The sequence below is a fragment of the Mus caroli genome, chromosome 19, assembly GCF_900094665.2.
Source record: "Mus caroli chromosome 19, CAROLI_EIJ_v1.1, whole genome shotgun sequence".
NCBI lineage: Eukaryota > Metazoa > Chordata > Mammalia > Rodentia > Muridae > Mus > Mus caroli.
This window is the reverse complement of record NC_034588.1, coordinates 40,696,568-40,724,191: the sequence shown is the minus strand read 5'-3', so window position 1 is coordinate 40,724,191 and position 27,624 is coordinate 40,696,568. Positions and strand designations below refer to the sequence as shown.

At 40.6% G+C, this 27,624-nt stretch overlaps 1 protein-coding gene across 2 annotated transcripts in view; it reads left to right on the top strand.

Annotated features, from left to right (window-relative positions):
* Erlin1 (ER lipid raft associated 1) overlaps positions 1 to 24,653 on the top strand; it is a 36,242-nt gene extending 11,589 nt beyond the window's left edge. For both annotated transcript variants that reach the window (XM_021152011.1, XM_021152012.1), the window contains exons 7-12: positions 2,152 to 2,225; positions 10,398 to 10,456; positions 11,977 to 12,068; positions 18,741 to 18,830; positions 20,350 to 20,429; positions 22,431 to 24,653. In XM_021152011.1, the coding sequence (XP_021007670.1) occupies positions 2,152 to 2,225; positions 10,398 to 10,456; positions 11,977 to 12,068; positions 18,741 to 18,830; positions 20,350 to 20,429; positions 22,431 to 22,652 (617 nt within the window). In that variant the 3' untranslated portion in view covers positions 22,653 to 24,653. The remainder of the gene's footprint in view (positions 1 to 2,151; positions 2,226 to 10,397; positions 10,457 to 11,976; positions 12,069 to 18,740; positions 18,831 to 20,349; positions 20,430 to 22,430) is intronic.
* The last annotated feature ends 2,971 nt before the right edge of the window (positions 24,654 to 27,624 follow it).

Sequence of the window (27,624 nt, the reverse complement as noted above, 5' to 3'; positions counted from 1 at the left end):
AGAGAGAGAGAGAGAGAGAGAGAGAGAGAGAGAGAGAGAGAGAGAGAGGAAGGAAGGAAGAAACAAAAAGAAAGATGACTATTCACATGCTATATTCTATTTTTACTGTGCTAGCTTATTAACGATATATTCGGGAGCATGCTGGCTAGTTATATAGTTTAAAGTCATTTTGGAAAGAGAGCCTCAATAATTAAAATACCCCCCAGCAGATTGGGCTATGAGCAAGCATATGGAGTCTTTTCTTGCTTGATGATTGATGTGGGAGGGCATAGCTAACTGTGGTCCTGGATGCTATATAAAAGCAAGGTGAGCAAGCCCTAAGCAGTGTGCCCCTGTGGCTTCTGCTTCTATTACTTGCCCTGCTTTGATTTCCTTCATGATGGACTGTATTCTGTGAGATGAAACAACCCCTTCCTCCTCATGGCTTTCGGTCATGGCGTTTTCTCACAGCAATAGAAACTAAGACACAGGCGTTCCTTAAGATCCACTTCCAGGCAATTTGGATTCAGGATTTGTTCAGACAGCCAGGACCTGGCATGTAAGTTGTAGTCACAGCTAAGATTATTACACAAAAGATAAGGATAAAAACCAGCAAAAGTAAACAGCATAGTGTGAATTAAAAAAGAAACTGCATGTGGCTTCTAGGAATCATGTCATTGTGGAGTCACAGGCTGTGCCTGATTCCTTAGTAACAGCGTGTGAGCACATGTGAAATGCTGACTGCTGGGCAAGCTCCTTAGCCACTCAGCACCTCGAAATTTCCCTGGGGGGTTGATCGTATAGACGCCCTCTACCAACCACATGACAAACTTCTAAGCCTCTAAGGAAAGAGTGTTCAGCACAAACTCCTTTGTATAAACCACTTTACCAGCTCTGTCATAGAATGAGAGTCCTCTCCAGACCCACACTTGCAAGTACAAAGGGCCACAGTCCCGGGACTGCTATGTTGCTTTTCTTCTGTAAAAGTTTGCAGTTGAGATTATGTAAGTTCTAACCAAGGAATCACGTTTATTGCCTTTGGTGTTCATTTCTACTTGGGGTTTTAGTTTATTTCTCAGAGTGAGGTAAAGGAATGGTTAATCAATTTAAAGTTTACCCAGCAAGGGATTGGTAAGATTGCTTTGGGAGTAATGGTGCTTGCCAGCAAGCCTGATGGCCACAGTTCAATCCCTGGACTCCACACAGAGGACGGAGAACCAATAACACACAAATAAACAAAATGTAATTAAAACAGTTGCTAGCTTTTGATGACTGACAGCTACTGCAGTGCCTGACTTGTCACACCACTGGTTGCTTTCTTTGGTAATAGTGAAACCACCCTTGAGGTGATTAAAAATTCATCCATTGGGAGATCGAGTAAAGTAATCGCTTCTTATGGTTTAATTGATCTGTTCTTCAAAGACTTGCCTCTCTCGTTTGCTTGTATTTTTGTCTTTTGAGACAGGGTTTCTTTCTTTAGGCTTGGCTGACCTGGCACTTGCTCTGTGGACCAGGCTGGCCTTGAACCCAGAGATCCACCTGCCTCTGCCTTCCAAGACCTGGGATTAAAGGCATGTGCCACACTACCTGTACTTAAATTCTGATTTTAAGTTCAAAGTGATAGTAAGGTGGTAACCAACAGAAATGACATCTAATTATTTGTGTAAAGATTAATTTAAAAAATTATGAAAATCAATAATACATAGGCTAGATGTGGTGGTACACCTATAATCCGAGCACCTAGAAAGCTAAGGCAGGACGATTGTAAGTTTAGACCAATCTGAGCTGTAAGAGGAATAAGGCATTAGGAAACTAAAGACTCACCTCCTTCATTTATTCAAAAAACTGCCTTAGTCAGACATTACTAATCTAGTAAACGTGTTAGTTAAGTTATTCAATAAACATTGACCCAAAGTTAAATTGAACTCACTAGGTAAATATTTCCAGGGTAGACTTAGAATGGCTGTTTGTCATCTTTCTTAGTATGTAATTTCTCAAAAAATGCTTTGTATTCATCTCATTTAAACATGATATAAACATTGTTTATCAAGTTGCTTAAGCTCTATGACAGAGCAAGAGTGGAATCAGGGTCTCTCCTGACTGGTTTTGGTTTGGTGTTAATTAAAAATAACCAAATATCATGAGATTTGTTGTTCTTGGCTTCAAAAACAGATCAAATAGATGAAAACCTGAAGCAGGCCCTGCAAAAAGATTTGAACACCATGGCCCCAGGTCTCACTATCCAGGTAAGCTACTTCCTAAGCTTTTGGGGAAGCTTCCAGAGCTTCCAGTTGAATGCTTTTCCGTGACTGGTTATGCAGTTGCTTAACTCTGGTTAACTTCACTGTGGGAATTTGGCTTCACCTCCTTCAGAAATGGGAAGCGTGCTAAGTGGTATTTTCTTATAAATTTTTAGGAAGATAATTTAAGGCTCTTATGAGGAGAGGAACTAAGTTCATATTTCTAACAACTATGAGTTATTTTTAAACAGTAATGGTTATTAATCAATATAAAAGTATACCAAGCCTTCAATAACATTGTGAAAAAGGAGTTTAGATATAAGAATTAAACAATGGCTGGAGAGATGGCTCAGTGAGTAAGAGCCATCTGACCGCTCTTCTGAAGGTCCTGAGTTCAAATCCCAGCAACCACATGGTGGCTCACAACCATCCGTAACGAGATCTGATTCTCTCTTCTGGTATGTCTGAAGACAGCTACAGTGTACTTACATATAATAATAAATAAATCTTAAAAAAAAAAAGAATTAAACAACAGTTCTAAACAAAATAGGTGTCACAGGGTGTTAGTTCACAGGAAACCCATTGGGCAGTAATGCTCTAAGAGTGTTGTAAGAGTGAGAGGCTATTTCAAGAGAGCATGCATAATGACTGATCCAATTGAGATTTTGGAAATTTTCATTAAATTTTATGAAAAAAAGGAGAAAAGTATTTCATGCCAAGCATATGTTAATCAGATTTAGCTGAGATCTCAGTAGCTACTTAGAATTCCCTTCTTCATATTACTTCACCATTTCTCTGCTCCCAGCCATTTATTAATCATCACTAGTATTATGAACCATGACATAATCTCCTGATATACAAATTGTCTTTTAAAGAGACTGCACACATGCACACTTATTAGCAATGCCGCTATGACATCACTAGCATTGACTCAGTGAAATATATGCCGCTTTCTCCGTGGAGATCGATGCGGAGTCTTCTCTTTGATCTGCATCTCTTTGGTTATTATTGAAGACAGACGTCTTTTGATATTTTTTAATGCTCATCTTTTACTAGTGGTTGCTTTGTACAAATGGTATCCTTTGCCCATTTTCTGGAAGATTTCTTTCCAACCTACTGATGTGTAGTGGTTCAACATAAGTTCTGGTTATGTTATTTTTATACACAGACTGAACATTGTTGTTTCTACTACTAATTCCTTTGACTGTTGGTGGCAGGATGGGAGATATTTCTTCCATATGAAATTTAGGCACTGATTTCAATCTGTGGATTGATTTAGTGCCACAGCCATTTCCACAATGTTAATTCTCCCAGTCCATGAGCAGGGGTGGTCTCTCCACCTTCTAATGCTCTTTAGTTACTTTCTTTAGTGTCGTAAGTTTTCGCTTCCTTGTTAGATCTGTCCCTAACTTTGGCTTGTTTGTTTGTTTGTTTGTTTGTTTTTGTTTTATCCTGTTATAAATGAATGTTATTCTATGCTCCTCCCCAAATTTCTTTCTTGAGAAGTTCATTATTGGTATATAGAAAACATAATGATTTTTGTATATCAATTTTGTATCCAGCTACTTTGCTAAAATGTTTATACGGCCTAAGAGTTTCTGAGAGTCTTTAAAATCTTTCAAATTTAGGCAGAATATTTGACTTCTTTTCTTGTTGATACCTGTTTATTAATGATAACACATTAATAAAGGAGTCCTAACACAGTTGTGACTAGGAGCACTATACTGAGTACGGGCGGAGAGTGGGTCCCCTTGTCTCGGTATATTTTCTCTTTTTTGTTGGGTGGATGTCCGAGAACTCTCTCAGTTCATTAGCCCAGTTGCTGATCAGCTGATTTGCTGTGCTTGGCTTTTCTTGTTTTGTTTTAATGTGTATGGGTGTTTTGTCTGCATGTGTGTCTACACCTTGTCTGTGCCTGGTTCCCTCAGAGGCTGGAGTTAGATGAATGTTAGCTGCTATGTGGGTGGCTGCCATCCCTGGTGGCATACCATTTATTTCTGTCTCTTCTCTTACCAAAGTGAAGAAGTTGGATTCCCTGTTGTATTCTCTCAGCAGACTTCGTGGTCCTCTGGCTCCTACAGTCTTTCTGCCCCCTCTTCTGCAATGTTCCCTGAGCCTCAGGTGTAGGGATTACTCTGTGAATGTCTCCATCGGCCCTGGACACCCCATGATGTTTCTCTTTGCCCTTTGACCAGCTGTAGCTCTCTGTAATTGCCTGCCGCAAAGATAAGGCTTTCATCATTTTAGTGGCTTCTCACAGTGTGTAAGGCTAATTTAGATAACATTAAGAAACCATTACTTTACGTTCATATTCTTAAGATGGAAGGCTTTGATTCATGTGAAATCATGTGATTTGTTTTAGCATTAATTATGAGGTGGGACTTCGATTCCTCCCTATCCTAACTTGGTGACAGTGATCTTCTGTTTTTTTGGGTCCCTACCCGCTTTTCTACTTGCTCTTCTGCCAGTAGCAAAGATCTTTTGAATTTATTTATATTTATTTTTTATTTAAAAAAATCATATAAAAATTACTGTAGCCTTGAAATATGTTGTTTTTATTAATTTTGTCTTTTTATCAAAATACTTTTTTCTTATAAGAGTTGGAATGCAGCTTTAGACCTTCAGGTTTATTGGTTGTGCTCACTTAGCTTTTTATTGAATTTTAAAATTTGGTAAGGTAAATTATGTATGCAGAAATAATGGCCTTTAATATTTCTGCCATTTTTATTGATGTTTTTAAACTATCAGTTACCTAAATTGGTGTTTAATATAGTTACGGTTTTACTTGATCTCACCATTTTTTGTTTCTTTTAGAATTTTTGATGCAGGGGAGAAATTCATATCCCAAATGAAACTTAAAATATCTACCTTGTGGAATTTACTGTCTCTAATACGTTTTGCATTAGATTTTTTTAAGTTAATATAGTTATGTCAAAGTCTTGATTTTTTTTTTTCCCTCTAGACTTAGTGATTTCCTGGTCTTCAGGTCATCCTAGTTAAGTTCTCTTTGTAGTACTCATAATTACTTGAAAATTTCTCATTCATTCCTTTTTTTATTGGTTATTTATATTTCAAATGTTGTCTCCCTTCCCCACGGGAGCACCCTCATTTCCTTTTTTTTGTTTGTTTGTTTCCTGTCTCTTTAAAAATTTTAATTCCGTGAGAGCAATCTCACTTTGTTGTTCACTATATATCCAGTGTCTAGAGAAAAGAGCCGTTGGTACGGAGTAAATGCCTGCTGAATATTTCTGTTGTCAAGTAGCTCTGGCTGTGACAGCTTGTCCTTGTTTCCTTTCCTGTCATTCCACCCATTTTCCTTCTGGAAAAATTATGGTGGCAACGAGAATAGTGAAAATGATTATACTTGTTTTCTGTGTTACTTAACAGAGTAAGTTGTTATATGCCGACACTGAGTTGAAATCAGGTAAACTCACTTCATCAGCATCTTCACCATTCCTGCCACTGTGTGTACATGCATGCATACACATGTGCACCCTTGTGTATGTGTTAGTCTTTGTTTTTTGAAACATTGTCTTTTTGTTTTCCTTAAATATCTCATGATTCAATCAACTCATGGTATCTGCTATACTGAATAGGATGTCTCCCAAGATTGGCAAGCTTGTAGCATGTTCTGCCTCAAACATCAAATTCTTTAAAAGGTCCACTATGAAAGTCTCAGAATGAAACCAATTATTTGTACAATTACTTCACACGTGCGCGCATACACACACACACACACAAGGTATTCTTATTTTATGCTTCTTTTTATAAGGCTGAAAAGATAGTTGGCAAGTCTTTAAATATAGCCTGTCTGTGTTCCTCTGAATCACAGCCATCCAGAGTGGAAGTCACCCTCATGTCTGCTGTTCACACCGGGAAACCTGTTATCTCATAAATTCTGGTTCTAAATTTTTGACTTCTGAATTTGCCACTGAATTGTCTTTATGACCTCACCTGGTTGACGTTGTCCCACAGAGCCTTACTCTATCCCATGTGATCCTCAGACTTGTATGACAGCCCTCAGTATTACCTACAGATTTGATTGTTCTCTTTCACATGGGAAATGCTGTGCTGCTTAAAAGTTTTGTTTTTGTTTGTGGTTCTGAGGCCCCAACCCAAGGACTCCTGATACTAAACAAGCATCTTGTCCACTTAAAGATGTTTTGAATGCTTGCTCTTAAAATCCTTGTGCTTGGCCCTCTGAGTCGTGGGGTGTTATGGTCTAGGTACTCCAATCCATTAACTCCTCCCAGGATGCATTAGGGCAGCATCTCAGCCACCTTAGTTTGTGTACCTTGTTAATCTCTAGACTGGGCACAGCCATATTTGCCAAGGGTTTGGGTGACCAATGGGTACCTCAAAAAGAACTTCTGCTGTTGATTGTTCCCCTCCACACCTACCCCTTGTAGGGTCAAGAGGACCCAGGCAATTTAAAGAGGGGCCTAGCATGCCACCTTCATCTCCACTAAGCCACGGGGCAGCTGACCTACATAAAGAGGAATAAGATCACAGTGGTTAATGTGCCTGTGGACCTTAGGTGAGAGGTAGAAGAATTATCTCACTGGAAAGTTCGAGAAACTATATTTTGGAAAGCTATTTTATTGTAAAAGAAAGGAACTATTACACAGCATTACCCATCTCTGCATCAGATCTTCTCATGATTAAACCGTGATGTGAGAGATTTTAACCATGATGTGAGTGCCATTCTGTCAGGATCTGTATGATGGACTCAGTCAAGCTTATGAGCTCTGCTTTAGCATCCAGAGACTGGCTCCACCTTTGCCTGGTCTGGAAAACATTTTGATTCTACAGACATTAAATGGTTTGGTTCCTTCTGGCCATGGAGACTTGTCTAGATGAGCCAGACACGATGTCCTCCTCCACTGTTCATGCTGTTCAGGCGCGTCAAGCCAGTTCGGATAATGAGAAGACTTGGGAGTAGTTCACCATGCATTATTTCCTGTATGAATATGAGTCAGAATAGTCGCATCTGAGGCTCTTACTCTCAGAAGGACAATGTCATCCAAGTAGCATTATGTCATACATACTGCTCATCTTCTTTGGGTGTGTACGTTTTTCTACAGCAAGTGAGTCGCTGTAGAAGTTAGGCAAGAAGCTCATTTGCTAGGACCTGTGAGGGCTCTGAGGGGCACTGGACTCTAGGGGCAGTTTTGAGGAGCTATTAGTAAAGTGTTTGACAATTATGAAGTCATTGAAAATTTCCCTATTCTTAAGTACATTGTATAAGGAGAGTGCGCTCTGGTAAAATAAAACCAAGAACAAGCTGCCCTTTTTTTTTTCCCAAGCTGCCCTTTTTAGGCAGAAAGTTTGGAGGCCCTTAGACCTTCTCAACCTTTCTAATGCTGCGATCCTTTAATACAGTTCCTCATGTTGTGGTGACCCCCAGCCATAAAATTATTTCTTTGCTACTTTATAATTTCTGTCTCCCAGGAACCCAACCAAGGCAAACATGGCTTAACTCAAAGAAAGATCAGTCAAATACTTGATTTTCTCCACCTCTGTCTTTGGGTTAGAGAGGATAAATTCACCAGCCTTCTGTCTAGCCAATAGTTTGGATGTTTACCACTGGTTTTATATGTTGAATTAGAAACTTACAGGTTACGAAGTATTCTATGATTGTGCTTTCAAAGCCACCACCAACTTGAAGCAGTGGCCCCTCCCTGGGGGAAACTTGAGGATATTTTACCAGTGTCTGGAAATATGCCTCAGAAATTGGTGATCTCGTTCCCAGCTGTAGTAGTAGGGAACTTGTATCCATTTTCACAGATAGCCTGAAGAAACCGCTTACCTTCATCCTGTTCATTTCTAGGTGATTTCTCCAGTAAGGGCTAGAAATTAAGCAAAGAACAGAGATGGCTTTTTGTTTTTTGGGTTTATTTGTTTGTTTGTTTGGTCTTGACTTTTGTTTGTAAATGAGGAAGTGAGTGGTTTTTTAGAATTGTACAATGGCAGGCAGCATTTCTGTATTTGGGGGTTTTGCCTTCAAGTATGTCTGTACACCACATGCATGCCTGGTGCCAGGAAGGACGTCAGATACCTTGGGACTGGTTACAGTTCTGAGCCATCACGTGGTGCTAGGAATCCACCCTGGTTCTCTGAATCTCTTTAACCATTGAACCATTTCTCCAGCCCTCAGAGGTTGAGATTCTTAGGTCGTCAGAAGCTTGACAAATGCTTGCTTGTGTGTTTATACTTGGGAATCTAACGCATGATGCTGATTCTTAGGGTCTAAAATCCCCTTGTGATTTTTTTCTACAATGCTAGAGAATTCCTTCATTTTAGAAAAACTTAAGCAAATGCATATGCATTTTTTTCTAGTCTTTTAAATTAAACAGTCTTTACATCTGTACTATCAGCTTAGCTACTGATGGAGATATTATTTTCACTAAATACAGGGTTAAAAAATTAACCATGAGTGAACTGAGAAAGAAAGGATTGTTGAAAATTATGGGCTGATGAAATAAATAGCTCGGCAACTATTTATTGTTGAAACACACTATTGCCTGGAGCCCACCTAGTACAGTACAAGTTTTCCTCTGACTTCTGCATACATGTACACACAAAAACAAGTGTAAAAATGTCTTTTAAAAAATTGGAAGTTTTGAAAGTTAAAAAAAATAAGGTTCATGTGCTTAAAGGCTTTGTTACTTAAACATTTAGCCAGTTCTCAAAGAGAGATCAAATCATGAGTTATGTGTGTGCAGTATCAGTGGTAGGTGCAGGATGTTTGGTTAGCAAATGCAAAAGCTTCCGGAGATAAGTCCTTAGTGTGGGCAAGTCAGCCCGCAGAAGCAAGATTCCAAATTGATACCCTAATTATGCCGAAGTCCACTGTGATTAGAACAACAACAACGTATCAGTGAGGAATGTCTGCAAATACAGGTTAGCCTGGTTCTAAATGGAGAAAGAAAGAAAGAAAGAAAGAAAGAAAGAAAGAAAGAAAGAAAGAAAGAAAGAAAGAAAGAAAGAAAGAAAGAAAGAAAGAGGAAAAGGAAAAGGAAAAGGAAAAGGAAAGGAAGAAAGAAAGAAGAGGAAGGAAAGAAGGAAAAGGGAAAAAGGGGAAGGGAAAGGAAAGGAGAGTGCAAGCTCTGAGGTGCGAGTTTCCTTTTGAGGTGGGGTGGGGTCGAGACAGGGTTTCTCTGTGTAGCCATGGCTGTCCTGGAACTCAACTCTGTAGACCAGGCTGGCCTCAAACTCAGAAATCCACCTGCCTCTGTCTCCCGAATGCTGGGACTAAAGGTGTGCGCCACCACGCCCAGCAGAGTTGTTTAGTTTCCTAAAGCAGTGAGTGGTTCTCAACCTTCCTAACATGTGAATACAGTTCCTCATGCTGTAGTGACACCCACCATAAAATTATTTCATTGCTACATCAGAACTGTAACTTTGCTATGTTATGAATCATAATGTAAAAAACTGTCTGACATATGACTCCTGTGATACCCCAAGGGTATCTGATAGGTGACCCCCAAAGTAGTTGTGACCCATAGGTTGAGAACCACTTCCTAAGGCTTTGGGCTGCTTTATACATACAAGCAACGGATTGTAACTTTAGGAAGTGACCTTTGGCTAACTGGACACCGGAATTTAGTTGCACACACCAGCCTGGAATTTTCATTTGCTTTTAACATAATTTACCTCTCAACCTTGTTCCATTGACTGACTTCTCTTCTTTGGTTTGCAAATTTGAAATGGCAAATAAAACTCTCCAACTACTACAGAGGTTTGTAAATTATTTTCTAAGGGGAACTTCCCAGTTTAATTTCTTTCAGGAGTAAGGCGGTTTTCTCTTGAGGTCTGGCACCTTTGAAGTAAACTGGTAGTTCATCGTTGACTCTGTGCCAACAGTTTGTAGATTTGCTAGTGGGATCCTTGTGTAAGTTTGTGGAGAACTGTGTTACAATTGTTATTTAAATGAGAGCCGTAGGAGGAGCTCGCCTGGAGAAGGCTTGGTCAAAGGACTTGCATTGTTGCTGCCTTCTGTTAGGAGTTCTGTCCTTCTTCCCTAGATCTGTCTGTGTAGCCCAAAGTGACCTTGAACTCCCATCTGACCCTCTGCTGTCATTTTCTATGGGATTAGATTATATATGTGTATGCTACCATGACTGGTTTGAATACTTATTTTTCATGTATATTTTGGCTTTTCACTTTTTTTTTTAGGCTGTGCGTGTTACAAAACCCAAAATCCCAGAAGCCATAAGAAGAAATTTTGAATTAATGTGAGTAACACTCATGGGGTCCTAATATTTCCATTTAAAACTGTTTGTATATTAATATAACAGTCTAGGGAAAAGATAGAAAATGCTTAATTTGGGATTGGATAAATAGCTGTTTTCTGTACTTTAGTGATATTACCTTCTGTATCTTAATTCCCAGTAAAGTCTTACTGGGTTTCTCTTTATGTATGGGCATTTTCAAAGCAGCACTCAAAGATGCAGCTTGCTGGGAAATGATTGTTGGAGATACAAAGAGCTATAATCTATATATAAATAGAGCCTTGGATGAAATATTAATAAAGCAGAGAAGCCTGTTAATGTGGAAAAGAATGCCCCTTTTGTTACCTTATTATTATGATAAGAATAGATAAGTCCCAGGGAATTCAGTACCTTCTGCTGGCCTCCATGCCACTGCACACACACACACACTGCACAGACAGGCTGGCCTCCATGCCACTGCACACACACACACACACACACACACACACACACACACACACTGCACAGACAGGCTGGCCTCCATGCCACTGCACACACACACACACACACACACACACTGCACAGAGAGGCAGGCAGGCAAAACACCCATACATATTGGGGGGGGGGGGATCTTTTTTTAATGAGTAGATACTTAGTTAGTATAAAGCTTAGGGATGTTTTTTTCATTCTTTTGGGATAGTTGTAGGGAGTTTTTGCCTGAGTTTGAGTTGACTTCTTTGTCTTTTTAATGTGTACAGAACTGGGAAGAAAGAGGTTATCTGCCTGACGTGGGGTTAGTTTCCAAGTATTATAGAGGATCTCTTTATGATAATATTTAAAATATTTGAAATAGTAATATTCTCATAGATTACATATGAAAGAATAAATACATTTAAAATTTTTGGCTGTTGAGAGGAAAATAAGAGATGCTAAATGAAAAATAACTACAAAAATCAGGACTACAGTAGATGAGGACTGGGGATGTGGCTCATGGCAGAGTGCTTACCTGACATGCACAGGGCTGAGTTCACACACACACACACACACACACACACACACACACACACACACACGGGGTGGGAGAAATGAATATAGCAAGTGTATTGATTCAGGGTCCAAGGGAATTAATACTGCTCTGTAGTGTAATAACCCTGAGTCCTTTTTGTTTCTAGTCTATCTTTTGTTGTGCAGTTTTATTTCCTCTGTTTGATTGTAGAGTTATGAAGTGTCAAGCTGAGAGGTAGATTATGAATCTGAGCTGCTATTAGAAATAATTTTTGAAGGATAAGGAAGGTATCTTAAACTTTACATACAATTGCTTCCGCTAATAGATGAATCCTATGGGTTCTCTCCTTCCTCCCTCCATCTCTCGCTGCCCGTCCCCTCTCTCTCCTTATTCAGAAGGGTCATATGCAGGATACGCTTGAGTTACACTCTCAAACCTGCATGTTACTGTACTGTATCCCCAGGACCACAAAGGAGGCAAGGTGCTGGGAAGAAGGGAAAGGCAGAGCCTTTTCTGATTTGTATGTTTTACTTCACAGGGAGGCAGAGAAGACAAAACTTCTCATAGCTGCACAGAAACAAAAGGTGGTGGAGAAAGAAGCTGAGACGGAGAGGAAAAGGGCTGTTATAGGTACTTGGATCTATTTGTGAAATGAATGACTCTGTATTGTGACTTTGTCCTGTGCTTTATCAATTTCATGTTGGACAGTGAGGGGACATAAGACAGCATTATGTGTAGTGGAGAATTCTGCAACCTTCATTGTACATTCAGATGTCCTTAAACCTTTAAAGTAAGTGAAGCCAGTAGGTAGTAAAGTCGCCTAGCTCGTTTTCAGTTTACGGTATAATTTCTCTCTGTGAGCAGGAATCCATTCGGGAACTCCTGCTGAAGAGTTCACACTTTGTAGTGTGTTCTTTATGCACCACTGCTGTGTGCTGACTGCCTTTTCAGTGCCTCTGTGCACGCAGGAGCTTCTTAGCAGTGTGACTCAGCAGAGGCTATGGGACAGGCCTGTGCCAACTCTTTCCTAAGCCATAATGAAACTGTCCTACTCCTGAGAGAATTTAAGAAATTCTTAAAGCATTTTCACACAGTTAATTTTTTGTGAGTTTTACTTTTTTATTAATTATTTATTTACCTTTCAAATGTTGTCCTCCTGCCCATCCCCCCTGCACCTCCTTTTCCCTCCCCTTTGCCTCTGAGAGGGTGCTCACCCACCCACCTACCCACTCCCACCTCACCTCTCTAGCATCCCATTTCTCTGAAGCATCAAGTCTCCATGGGGCCAAGCACATCCCCTACCACTGAGGCCAGATAAGGCAGTCCTCTGCTATATATGTAGAGGGAGCCATGGGCCAGCCCATGTATGGTTGGTTGGTGGCTTAGTCCCTGAGGACTCTGAGTGGTCCAGTTCTAATAATTCATTTTTATTATAGTTTGTAATCTGTTGGTTTCTAATAGATTGAAATTTAAGGAAAAGGTACTTTGGGGTAGGTGGTGGAGAAGCACTGTTGTAAAAAACATCTCTCAGGGCACAATTGCTGAGTCCAGTGTGTGGGGCGTTCAGGTTCCTCTTGCTGCCAAACTGCTCCCTCCCTGGTTCTTCAACTCAGCTGTCCTGAGCAGAGTTTGAATTCTGGGTTCTGTACTGCTATGCTGAGTTCTCCTTTCTCTGTGTGCTCCTTACCCCTTGGGGTGGCCAGACTTCATATGTGCATGCCAATTCATTGATGGACAGAGGGTCACATAATTTCAACTTTAATATCCCAGATACTTAGTAATTCTTTATTGGACTTAAGGGTTAAAATAAACGTTTTAAGGTTTACTGCCTTTGAGTATTCTATGCCAGTCCTCGGATGGCTTTTTTGAACTGATTATGGTGTTCTTCATGTTTGTTGAGTACTGACCCTTCTCCAGATTTATGCTTTGCAAATGATCTTTTCTTGATTAGTGGCTTATCTTTGAATTGAGGTATCTTTGAGATACAGATATTCGATTTCCACATAGTCTAGTTCATCTCAAATCTGGTGGTTTGTGTCTTATTTTGTTTATGAGTTTTTTTGCCTCCACCAATCCCATTTATTCTGAACGTTTCAGGTTTTGCTTCTTGTGTATGGGCCTCCATTCACCAGGGCTTTGGGTTAATGTTAATGTGACAGATTTGGCTTTAACCCAGTTACCGCAGGCTGTTGAGCACTTCAGTACTTCCTCTTTTTGAATGTCATTCATGTCGTATAGTAAGATATTATATGTCAAAGATCTCTGTTTTGTTTTAACTCTTTGCTCTGTCTTCCCTGTTACTTCTTGCTACTAGAGTTTTACCTTAGCTGTTCCTCTTAGCTATAATTGTTAACTATTCTTAATTATTCTGAAATTAGCCTGGACTAGCTAGGCCCTGTATTCAGCCAGGAGACTATAAGGACCAGCTTACTTCTGTAAAATACTGTCAGGAGTTTTGTTGGAACTACATTGGATGTAGACTGATTTGGAGAGAATGGAAATATTTATGATACTATTCATGAGAAATGTACTTTAAGGAGTATCAAAATTAAAGATTAAGGAGATGACTCAGGGTGTAAAGTGTAAGCAATTGTGAAAACCAGAAACACATAAAAACATGGAGAGGACTGGGTGACCCACTGTAATTTCAGCCTTATCAGGGTTCCCCAGAGCAAACTGGCAGCAAGACTTTATAGATAAGTTCTAGTTTCATTGAGAAGACCCCACCTTAAATAAAAGGGAAGAGTCAGAGGTGACTCCTGGTATCAACCTCATTGTCCACGTGCTGTGCACCCACATGCATGGGTTCTACATGTGTGTGCTCACACGCACATGAAAACTGGAAAAAGTATAGTATTCGTAAAGTCCCTGATATTTGCTAGAAATTCACTTCGTTAGTACCTGGTGTGGGGACGCACATCTCTAGTCCTTGTACTGGGGTGGGAAGGCCAGCCTGCTCTACAAAGTAAGTTCCAGAACAGACAAATGTACAGAAAAACAGCAAAAAATGAAAGCATTCCATCCCTGTGTAACCCTTTAATTTTCTTTGTTTGTTTGTTTCTGTAATAAGTACACTCTTCTACAGAGGAACTTTTCCTGGCTATCATTGCTTTTGTGTAGCTATCGATTGGTTTTTAATTAGCAACAGTGCTGAAGATGCTGGTGTCCATAACGGTATCCTTGGTTTCCTGTGAGCAATCGCATTGTTTTGAGATATCAGTAAGTCTGCTTTCTTCTGCAGAGAAACATCACCACTACCATTTCTTCTTGTCTCACTGCTTTAAGCTTCGGCCTCCGAAAGGAGCAGTAGCAGGCGTTCTGCTGCTACAGTTCCAATAACAATTGCTGTCCTAACATTTGCTATTTAATGAAGTTTCTTTCGTCCTTTGCTTGCCAAGGGCCCTTATTAAGAATTACTGAAACTAAGTTATTTTTTCTATATGTGGCGTTGATTTTTAAGCTGCTAATATAATGCGGTGGATTGTATTGTTAGATGTTATATTACTGGGTTTTCTTTGTTACTCTATTAAACCCACTCGGTCATGTGGGGAAGGTTCACCCTAACAACCTCTTGTGAGGCTTACGAAGAATTTTGAGAATTTTTCCTTTTGTTTCCTATGAGACCTGCTTACAGTTTTCTTACAGATTCTTACCATGTTGTGTGTATTTGTGTTTTGTTTGGTGTTGAGATTTGCTGTTTGTTGTGTGCCATGTTTCTTCCAAGTGCAGGATAAATTGAAGAGCATTTATTTCCCAGAACATTCTGTGTATGGTGTGTACTGTTTCCTTTTCGTGGGATTCATGGGACCCATAGAACACTGCTTTACTATGGCTTGTGCTGGTTTGTTTACGTGTACTTTGGTAATCTCTAACCTGATTTCATTTCTCTGTTGTATATAAGTTTACTCTATTACTCATTTCTTTTTAAGGTTTAGACATTTTATTTTTGTTGAAAACTGTCTATTTTATATACTACTTCAAATGGGGTGGGGATATGGACTTGTAACTAACCTTCCCTGTGGCTTTGAAGCCTCTACCATCCCCTCCCTGCCCTTTCTGTTGGAGCAGGTTTGATCTTATTGATTATTTTTTGGAGAGCTGTGTTTGGTTTTGCTTGCTTCATTGATTGCTTGCTTTCCCGTGGTATTTCTATGAGTTTTTTTCCTTCTTCACTGTGAATTTGCTCATCGGTTCTTTAAGAAACAGATTCTAGAATTAGATGCTTTAACCATTGGCTTCCAGTGTCTCCTTTTTTCTTTCTTTCTTTCTCTTCGGTTTTAGGTTCTTTTGTTTTGTTTTGCTTTGTTTTGTAGTGAAGCACGTAGGAGTATACATTTTCTTCTGAGGACTGCTTTGGTCTTGCAGGATGTGTCTAGTGGCTCTTCTTTTGCTTATATGTGTTCAGTGTTCTTTTTTCCATTATAATTTCATCATTAACCCATGAGTTACAGATATATTTTTTTAGTTTTTGGTTGAGTGAGTTTTGAGAGTCTACCTTTTTTATTATTGATTTTTAGTGTCAGGTACAGTCAGAAGATAACATTTGCTGTATGTTGCTTGTTGAAATTTGTTCTGTAAGCCTTGTCTGTAAATGCCCCATGTGTATATATCACCTCCGTGTGTTGGATGCAGGTTTCTGTGCTGATTGACCGCATCTTCTCTGTTCTTCTCATTTTTGTCTTCTGGTCCTGTCAGTTTACTGAGAACATTGTGTTAAAACGTTCTGCTATGCCCATTGTTGACTTAGTTTTTTCTCTATTTTGAGCCTGTATCCTGAAGGGCGTTTACATTTGGGATTCTTAATTCCTCAGAACACTTTGTTACTGGTTTATAACATTCTTTATCCCTAAACATATTTTGTGGCATGAGAATCAATGCTGTCTAGTGATAGCTATATGGTTATGCCTCATAACATAGCTATGCTCTCTTGGCTGTTTGCTTGGTGTATCTTCTCATTCTTTTACTTTCAACTTTTCTATGTCATTATGTTTTAGGTGTGTCTCTTATAAACAGCATATAGCTGGATTTTGTTATCTTATCCAATGTGAGAATCTGTCTTTTAACTGGTGAGTTTTAGTCTTTTTATATTTATTGTAGTTGCTACTGTATTTAGATCTGTTATTACTCAATTATGTGCTATTTACCATGTATATTTTTTCTCTACTTCTTTTTTCATTGTGAATTGCCTCTATTCATTTTATTTCTTTTACTTAACTGGAAGTTTTACATTCTGTGTCTGGAATACACAACTAGTCACTACTTGTAAACTGGTGTGTATCTGACTCAGTAAAATCTAAAGTTAGTCGTTTTCTCTGTCCTCTTCTTGAGTAATCTACTGTTGAAATGCTTTGCCGCTCACCGTCTTCTCCAGTCGCACATGCCATGGTTGCTCTGTCCCTGTCTCCATGTTGCTTTCTCTTCCCTCTGCTTACTCTCATCGTTGCTAAGGACTCCCGTGGTGAACATTTGCTCTCATTTAGGTGGTAAGTAATCACCCCTCTGCTTCAGACAGTTGACTTTTTTCTGCTATTTGGTTGTTTTCTTGTTTTGTTTTTCTAGTATAGGCAAAGCTTGTTCAGTCTTCCTTGGTCAAAAGTGCTGTCATTTCATCCTCAGATGGTACTTCAGCTCACAGCTCTGCACCACACTAAGTTTACATTGTTGTCTGGCCTCCTGTGTGTGATTATAAGCGTGCAACTGCACTGGTTGTTCTTTTGGGTACTCGTTCTTCTGCTTTTAAAATATCTAGTGGTTCTCCAGCTCTCACTAGGCTAGCAGGCAGAGTTCTTTAGTCCAGGCTCTTAGAGTTGCAGCCTCTGGAGATCTTGGTTTTATTTGGAAGTCAGTTCATATGTACAAGGCCTTTCTGGTCCTGTTTGGAGCATTGCTTACATGCGGCTCTTTCTTGTGAAATAGCCACCCTGTAGCTGCCACCATACCAATCCTCAGCTCTCTCTCTGTGCCCTTGAGGGTTTCGTTCCTGCTATGAACTTGCTGTGCATTCTAAGGCAGACCGATTGTTTATCATGACAGTTTCGGGTATACCTGAAAGGAATTTTCTCCTTTGTCTACTCTTACCTGTCTGGAGTCCAAATCTTGCTGTTCATTGGTTTCTTCCCATGAAATGGAGAGTGGTATATCACAGTTTATCTTTAAACTAGAATAATACACATTAATTTCACTCTATTAAGTCCTGGGGTAATTTATAAAGGGTACTGTCTTCTGGAAAAAAATAAAAGTATTTGGAAAATTTCTTTCTTATTTTATGTTTCCCCCAGAAGCCAGAGACAAGATATGCTAAAGTATCTTTTGGGGCCATAGTCAGGTATTTTAGCCCCTTATAGAAAATGGAATGTGTTTCGTCTGACTTAGGTGCATTCTCTCATATACTTTACTTATGCCTGTAACAGTTGTTATACTGCACCATTCAGGGAGTGATGACAAGAAAAATCTTTATGTTCAGCACACACTTTTTTTTTTAATTTCTGAGTGTTTTCCATCTGTATTTGGTTGAATCTTCAGATGAGAAACCTGTGACCATAGAAGACCATAGCTGTCATAATCTTCATCTGAAAAGGAAAATTGAGATGTTATTTTAAGAATTATGTCGCTAGACTTTCAGGTGTAATTAGAACCTTTCCTGTTTGGTCTGGGGAGCTTTGGTCAGGACAGATGTTCACTAACCGTGGTTAGTTTCCCTGTGTGCACTTGGATATGGCAGCTTCTGTGCTCGCTGTGAACATCTGTTTCCATTGGGAACTCACGTCCTTCTTTTCCTTATGTCATCTTCTTGGTGGTCCTGTCACTCAAAACACAGGCTTTCTGTTGCCTTCTTTTGTTGTCTGGCTGTATACTCTCTATGTAGGGTTTTGTTTTGTTTTTTCCTTTATTCCTATGTAATTTCTTTTATGCTTCGTGGCATATCCCTACCAGGTCATGTCCATTATTTCCTACAACATGTCCTCTTGTTTAATTACCCTAATTCTGTCTTTCCCTTGCCACTATATGCCATTGTCCTTTGTCGCCATGAGTTTGTACCGCTTCACTTTTGTACCGGTCTTTACCTCTAGCCTGTGAACCGTTGTTTTCTAGTCTCATGAAAGACTGAAACTGCTAACCTTTTATAACCTTCCTCCCACAAAGAAGAACAGGAGCAAAGAAAGAAGGGAATTCCCTTCCTCCCAGTCAAGTTGTTTCAGAACAGATAAAACCTTGGAAGCAGTTAGACATAAAGCCACACGTAATTAATGTTACCTTGTACTGCTGATTCTAAGTGTGTTTCTCTTTGTTGTGTTATTGTAGAAGCAGAGAAGATTGCACAAGTAGCAAAAATTCGATTTCAACAGAAAGTGATGGAGAAAGAAACTGAAAAACGCATTTCTGAAATTGAAGGTACAACAGTGAAAGGCTGAAGTTCTGAGTGTCCTGAACTGCCTCTCTGCCTCAGGACCAGTTCTTGATTGTCTTGTGGGGGAAAAACATAGGACGTGCTGGTCTGGAGGAAGTAGCTACCCTAATGCTCTAGAGAAGCAACAACAAAACCTATGTAATTTAGTTCTCACTTTAGTCTGTGACTTTCATTTCCTTTCCTACAATGAGGCTTTTTTTAGCTCTTACTATATTTTCTGATGAAGTATAAGAATTCCTTAAAATCTTTTGTTAAAATAAGTGTCTAGAGAGATGGCTCAGTGGTTAAAAACACTGGCTACTCTTCCAGAGGACCAGGTTCAATCCGCAGACCCATGTGATAGTTCATAACTATCTTTAATTCCAGTCCCCGGGGGATCTAACACCCTTTTGTATACATATCATGCTCAGAGATACATGGCCGGTAAAATACCCACATACATAAAAAAAATGAAACAAAATGAAAAGCTTTTAGGCATGTGCTCAGTAAGGGCAGGGGAGATAGCTCAGTACTTAAGAACACGTACTGCTCTCGGAGAGAATCTGAGTTCAGTTCTAAGAACCTAGGTTAGGCAGTCCTCAGCTGCCTCTAACTACAGCTCCAGATGGTCTCTTAGGTACAATCTCTCTCTCAATCAATCAATCAATCTCTCTCTCTCTCTCTCTCTCTCTCTCTCTCTCTCCCTCCCTCTCTCCCCTTCTCTCCCTCCCTCCCCCTCTGTGTGTCTTTCTTCTTTTACTCTCATACACACACATAATTTAAACACATAAATTAAACACACAAATAATTTTTTGATGTTCAAAATAATGAACTGAACCACCACCAGTTTGTCACATGTCAACAGCAATAATAACAAATTAGCTGGGGCCGCACGCCTTTAATCCCAGCACTTGGGAGGCAGAGGCAGGCAGATTTCTTAGTTCAAGGCCAGCCTGGTCTACACAGTGAGTTCCAGGACAGCCAGGGCTACCCAGAGAAACCCTGTCTTGAAAAAAAAAAAAAAATTAGCTGGGAAAAAGATACAGTCCAGTTGTAGTGAGAAATCTAAAACTCTGTAATCACATAGATCTGTTCATTATTGAACCCAGGGCCTTGCATATGCTAGCTAATGTGGATGTTCTTAGACCACAGTCTATGCTTATATATAGCTTTTTCTTATCTCTCTGTGTTGGCTCTGGATTCTGCCTGTAGTTGTTTTGCCTGGCCCTTTCCTGGGTGGAGGGTAAGGTTCTAAGTGATGGGAGGTGGAGGACAAGGGAACTACTTAGAACAGAAAATGCGTTAACTTAGAAAGGAGCTGTTGGTTAACAGTGATGAACTTTAATTCCCTTTAAAAAAGAGCTGTTCTGAGGATTGAGAGTCTTTAAATTGTTAAATTTATAACTTACAGTGAGGCAAACAATTGAAATGTTAAGCAGTAAAGAAGATACTCTTACCCAGATGAGGGCATAGAGTGGCAATTTTCCTTCATTGCAAACATGCTGTTACTGTTTTATTTGCTAGACGCTGCGTTCCTGGCCCGAGAGAAGGCGAAAGCCGATGCCGAGTATTACGCTGCACACAAATATGCCACCTCAAACAAGGTGCCTGCTCATGCCCTTCCCTAGTAACTGCTTCTGGTGTGCATTCAGTTTCATGGGCTCTAGTGTGGTAGAAGTAGTTGTATTCGGTATCAGAAAAGGGCAGTGGCCAACCCATCATTGACCACATACATAGCAAGACATTGATACCCATTGTTAGGGAGGGAGCATTGTCTGTTTTTCTAAACGTAAGGAGTAAAGACCAGCGGATTCATGAGCACAGGTCAAATGCCATGAAACCATCCACCTCTCCTGTAAGGAGGGGCTCTGAGAAGTTGAAGGTCTTTTGAGAAAATGAGAGAAAAGGGGGAAACTAAGTTAGAATAGCTTTCCAGATAAGTTAGCTTTTCAGGATAAAAGCTGAACTTACGTACTGCCTGCTCTCAGGGACATCCTTGCAGCTTCTGGGGTGAGACAGTTTTCCACCACTGAAGGCTGTCCATGTGCTATGGTACATTCGTGTACCTGTCCCTTCCTGCTGCACACCTGTAGTACTTGTCTTAACACTTCTCTCACATACATTTCCACAGTGTAAATTTAGAAACAAACTTGACTTCAGATGAAACAGAATGGAATGTTGACAGATGAAAGCAGGATGGGGACTTTACACATCCGCCAGTACAAACTGGTGGTTGGAGATCTGGCCAGGTGGAAGCGTCAGGATCTCACCATTGGGACTGAAGAGATGGTTAAGGGTGCTTGTTGCACTTTCAGGGGGACAGAGTTCAATATCTAACTCCTACACTGGGTGACTCACAACTCCAACTCTAAGGGGTTAGATTCTATCTCCGCCCCTTCACAGCCATGTACACATGTGCACACACAAACATACATATAAACAAAAATAAAGTGTCATTTTTAAAATAAAAGACATTATTATGAAGATCAAACTTATTCTGACATGAGTAGTCATTTGATATCATCTTGAGAACTGCTATTCATATCAGTGTGTATTAAAGGCTTTAGAAAGTCATTTAGTTGGACTGTTTGATCAGACTTAACTGCACTGTTTTGGCAGATGATTAGAATCCGCTGGAGAGGGTAGAGATGCAGTGACTAAAGATGCTGAAGTACAGAGAGGAACTGATCAGCACTGCAAAGGACAGGACAGACTCAAGACAGCTAGAGTAATCTGAGGAAATTAAGAAACAATAGAAATGGGTTCTAAACCAAAAGCAAGTTTGGTTGAAAATATCGACACAAAATACTAGTAGTGAGGCAGATGATGTAGCTCAGTTGATAGAGTGCTTAGCTAGCATGGCTGGTCCTCAATGTGGTTTCTAATACCACACAAATCTGGGTGTGGTGACAGGTGTCTAGGATCCCAGTAATCTGTGGTAAAAACAGGAGAATTAAAAGTTCAAGGTCATTCTATGCCTCAGAGCAAGTTTGAGGCTAGCCTGAAATATGTGAGGTTCTTTTTCAAACATTAACTGTTGGTAGAAGCAGTTCTGGTGGTTGGCAAACATCCATCTTACCCCAAATGATTGAAAGAGCCAACTTCTGGGTAAGGCAGATGCCAGCTTAGGTAGTTTCTAGACATACTCCAATTCTCAAATTTGGTTGAAAAGGTTGAGTCACTAAGACACCTGGTTAAACAGTTGTGAACCTAGGCTTTTCCTTGGAAACCCTAACACTCATCTGTTGAATTGTGTACCTCTCTCAAGAGAATCTGAAATTCTGTGTCATTTCCTGGTTGAGTTGAGCTACATGAAACAGAAAATGCATGAAAACTCTCTATAAGCTATAAAAGAAATACTGTGTTATTTGATCCCCAATCTATTTTTAAAAGGATAAGGTTTATCCTACATTAAGACGGGAGTTTGTTAAAGGGTTAGCTGTTCATAGGCTAGCCACACTCCAAAATGAAATAGGGTCACTGGAAAACACTCTAAGTCGAGTCATGTTACTCAGGAGAGCAACTGGAGAAATAGTCTTCAAGGAAAAGAGATGACTACTGCACCAAACTGTTCTAACTCTTCTGCTCTTGTTTCCCCCACACAGCACAAACTGACCCCAGAATATCTGGAGCTCAAGAAATACCAGGCCATTGCCTCGAACAGTAAGATCTACTTTGGCAGCAACATCCCTAGCATGTTTGTGGACTCCTCTTGTGCTCTGAAATACTCTGATGGTAGGACTGGGAGAGAAGACTCCCTTCCCCCTAAGGAGGCTCTTGAGCCCTCTGGAGAGAGCCCCATCCAAAACAAGGAGAACGCAGGTTGATGCAAGAGGTGGAAATGTTCTCCCATATCAAGATGCGACCCAAGGGGCTAAGTGGGAACAGTGGTTATGTGGACTCTTAAGATTTACAGAGAATTTGTGCTCTGTTGTGATTCTCTTGTCATAGTCCTGGTTTGCCAGCTGACTACAGGATAGACCCAGCTGTCTGGCACTCAAATGGTCTCTGCAACCACAGTTTTATCAAGTATCCTGTATGTGTTCCTTTGTAAACCGGTACTCATGAGTGAGGGAAAGTCTGATGCTAAGATACTGCCTGCACTGGAATGTCGAACACTATATAACAAGCTGTGGTTTTTAAAAGCTATTGAATAATGTTTACATTGGTCCCTGAGGACATGTGTGCTCAGACATTCAAGAGCTAGGAGGCCAGAGAGAAGACCTTCAGAAAACGGTAAGTTAAAGAAGACAAGTGTCATCAGACACTTGGGACCCGGGCTCTCTTTAAAGTCTAGTCCCGGCATTCCTCCATGGATTAACAGCCAGACCTCTGGGTTCCCAGGAAATTATCTTCCAGTTGAACAACCATTTACTTGATACAAATTGTACCTTTCTGTTTTTCTAGTCAGGTTGGTGGCCTGCAGGGACACGTACTTTGCCACCCAACCAGAGGTTCCTCGAAGATATTCCCAATCACTAGCTTATTGCATTAGGAGACTCGGAGATAGAGAAAGCAGCTGAAATTTAAGGGAGATAAAGCCTGCACTGCACCAAAGCTATGGGTCCCTGTGTTTCCTCTGTTCGGTGATGGCATCAACCTTACTGTCCCAGCCCATGTGTGACTAAAGTGCCCGGTTTTAGCCACAGACAACTGCTCAGATGTCACCTCTTGGCTGACCAAAGCTGGGACAGGGCTTTAACCAGACATAGGAGCAGTGTGCAATCCCTAATTCACTGCACAGTATTATGTCATAATTGCAGGAATCATTTTTTGTTTTTAAAACTGGATTTGGGGCACATTCACCCCAACACTTCTATCTAAAGGCCAAGGTTCTAGGGCTGCCATGGTCACCAACACACTGATTCTCCTTAAAGTAATTCACAAAGTGTGGAACAAAGTGACCCAGACAGCATCCTCGGTCATCTTTGTCTCCTTCCCTGGGATGCAGATACGGAAGTTGCTTTTCCAACTTTCACCTTCGCTAGGAGATCAGAAAATTCCTGTGACTTCCTGGGCAGCCATTGAATTCATTTTCCATGAGAAGATGGCAGAGTTAGCCTGTGGCTCTAGGAGATCACGTCATCCAGACCTTTTTGCCCATCACATTAACTTTCCTGGAATATTGTGCTGCACAGGTAGACCTGAGTCTGCCCAGCTTGTTGACAGCTCTTGTGTATACTGTGTTGAAGCGAGACAGAAAAGTAATGGGGCCACTTCTGAAACCTCTCAGCTGTTGCTCTCACAGCAGCTAAAGGGTTGTGCCAAACATTTTATTAAGAAAGTAAAGCCCAGAGTTGAATGGGGGTTTTCCCTAGGCCTTATTGTATAGAGGCATTTGTAATATGGAGAAAATAATTTTTCTCATTTAATTATAGAAATTACCTTTAAACAGATTTTGTGTTCTTTGGCCCTTCTTACAAGAATTTTTAAAGGATAACAAATACTCGTGTTACATTGTTGCCGCAGATAAATAATGATTGTCGTGGGATATCTGGATCACTGAGCTCTGTGCTTTCATTCCTAGAGATGTTTCTCATTCCCATTTAGTGAAATGCTGTTGCCCCAAAGTGATGGTTGTAGGATTTCTTACCGGTCATAGGCCCCGGTGAGGAACAGGGAAGCACCATTGTGAAAGATTAAAGAAAGCACTTCCACTTGAGCTCCTTATGGAGTGAGCTTCCCTGTGCCCACTCAGTGAACTAAGTCTGACCATCCTTCAGGGACGTTCCTTTTGGTAAATATACACTGTAATCTTTAAGTCTAAATTTATATGTGAAAGTTAACTTTTTTAAAAAACCTAAATAAAATTATTTTCCTATCAGTGATTGTGTGTGTTCTGTTTTCTCCATGTCTTCATACATTTCTGTTGCTATAACGTGTTCCAAGGCTGTCTGTAGTGGGCTCTAAGGCTGTCTTGCCCATTTCAACTAGAGGGCCAGGGTGTTTGCTGAGTGAACTTAACTGTAGAGATTTGTACTTTCCCCAAAATAACAACTACTAGTTATACATTTCTTAAAGTAACACTTCCACTTTTTCCTAACTCTTAGATTTTGTTATTGTTTGTGGGATAAATCAGGAGCAATGGATTGAAGAAGGAAGATGGGCATTGTGCCCCTTAGAGTCTTCTTGGGAAGAAAACAGATATGCATCAAGAAGGCATGAGGCAGCTTGTGTACATTGTAAGTGTTGTGGCATGACTAATTTCATTAATTCAGAGGTTAGCAGAGTCAGGATTGGACCTAGGTTCTCACCTGGGGAACATCTCTCTTGGGGAGACAGTTGCAACAGTGATAGTGGGCTAGCAGGGGATAGTAGTGGGGAGTCCCTTTATTTGGCTTTGTGGACTCCACCATACTATCCCACAGTAGCTGCCACAGACCAGGAAGCTGTGGCTAATTTGAACTCGTTATCCTATAGGCTTTGGTATTGAGATGAGTTCTGCCCACTCCTGTAAGCAAGTGTGATTTAGCAGTTGTGACTCCTACTTGCTTTAAGATGATGAAGTGCAGTGTGTGGCCCCGGAGCTTTATAGTCTGACTCTGCTGTCCTTTGCAGCCGTTCTCTACAGTCTGTGAGTGTGCTTTCCCTCTGTCCCCCTCTGTGATGTCTGTCCTCCCTCTGTGATGTCTGTCCTGGCCTACTTTTCCTCTCTTGTGGCACCAGCTCTCCCTTGCCAACTCCTAAGGATTCTTCTTCATTTCTGAGAGTTTACCCTGAGCTGTGCTCAGAGTTGGCGTTTTCCATTTACCCAGTATGTTGCTAAAGCAACAAAAAAGGCATATATCCTTGGAGGTGGGGTGGCACAGTTTAAGTAAACAAGTACACATATAATGGTGAGTCACACAGCAGGTTCAGTGAATAACAGAATCTAGTGGTTTCTAGGAAGTAACATGTGACCTGAGACAACTTTCAAAGGATGAGCAGAAGGCAGCCAGCTGAAAATGATGATGATACAATATGTTTGAGGTGATGGGAAAGTCACATTACACTGAAAATGCAATTTCCTGGATTCCCTCACAGTGCCAGGAGACATATGAGCCTTCTCATTGCAAGCCCCTATTAATAACTGTTTCTGCTTACTAGCACATGTAAGCATTCCGCAGGCATTCTCTTTTTGAATCCTCACAACAAGAGGTTCTGCTGTCATAGCTGGGGTTTAGAAAGATCATGTGACCCAAAAACCAAATAAATAACAAGGTGCAAAGTAAAGCTTTGAGCTATACCATAGACCCAGGGTCTTTAACCTTAACCTTGCTCACAGAAGCAAGTAGGACACTGAAGGCATTGAATTTAGAAAGATTCCAGGGGATGTATAGTCTAAATGAAGACCAGGAAAAAGGATGACTGATTGGTTATGTTAAGTAGTGACTCGTGGGTTGGCTTTCTCTGCCCTCTGTAGGCCTAGGAAGTACTCTCTAGAGGAGCTGGTCAAAATAGCAGCTGACTGCAGAAACATGAGCCCTTTGGAGCCTGGACAAACAGTACTCTTCCATGAAATGAACCAAATGGAACTCAATAGCATAAAAATGGTCCTTGTGGATACTGTGCTCAGGTAGGAAGCCTTCCTGCTCCAGTAGAATAAAGTTATGTTGGCTGAAAAAGTCCTCTTTCCCGGGGCCTAGGAAACAGTATCCTGCCTTCCGCATCTGCTGTCACTCAGCAGACTTTCAAGGTCCATCCATGTTGTAGCATGTCACGGCCCCATTCCTTTTCATGACATGACGATGGTCTGTCCAGTCATCAGCTTGTAGGGAATGCTTCAGTGTTCTTGGGTAGATATTCGGAAGTGGAATTGAAAGACCCACAACGTGAGGACTCCCTCACGTTCTGACTCAGGAGAGGCGACACCCCAAAATCACCCACAAGAAACGATCTTGCTGCAACTGCAAGAGGATTTTTATTCGAGAGCGTTCTCGGGCCCATGGTCATACACCATGCAGGGGTAGAGGACCATGGCGCCCCGAGTAGCTGAGTAAGGGGGTATTTAAAGGAAGAAACCACAATTCATGGAGGTGGGGAGGGTGTTGTTGGAAAATACCAAAAATACCAGTTAAGAGTCACAAGGAAGCATAAAGTCACAAGTGTCAGGTTATCTCTCAAGACAGTTTCTAAGAGCCCCTAACAATCTAAGAGCCCCTAAAGATAGCACATTTGCATTGCAGGTTCCAGTAATGGTCAGGGTGCCATTCTTTGAATTGATCCCAGGAAGCGGGTAGGTGGAGGAATGTCGCTATCTGTTTTATGACCAGTACCTGGAGCACTAAGCCACAAAGGCTACACTCCCAAGCCTGGGCCCAAAAGCCTCGAATTTTGTTTTTACTTTGCTATACTTTTTTAATACTTCTTCAGAATCACTGGGTCATATGATAACTGTTTAACATTTTGAGGATCGGTCAAAAAGTATTCCAAAACAAATCACAACCTGCCAGCAATGCACAAGGATTCCAATTTCTTGCCATCATTTCCTATTGTCATTTTAAGCAGCCTACTACTGTACTACCATAAGGGTGGTACATTCTTGTAATCTCAATGCTCCAGACCCTACAATCGAGGGTGACTTCAAGGCCAACCTGACCTCAACAGGGATTGATCATTTTAGATACAAATAAAAACAAGATAACTTTTTAACCATTGACACCCAAGAACATATAGTGTTGTAAAATTTACCAGAGCATAAATTTTACCATTTTAGCCTGGTGTGATGGCATGGACCTGTGTGTGGTCTCAGTGTTCAGGAGTCTAAGGCAGGAGAATCACTGCAAGTTCAAACAGCCGTGTTTAACTCAGTGGCATTAG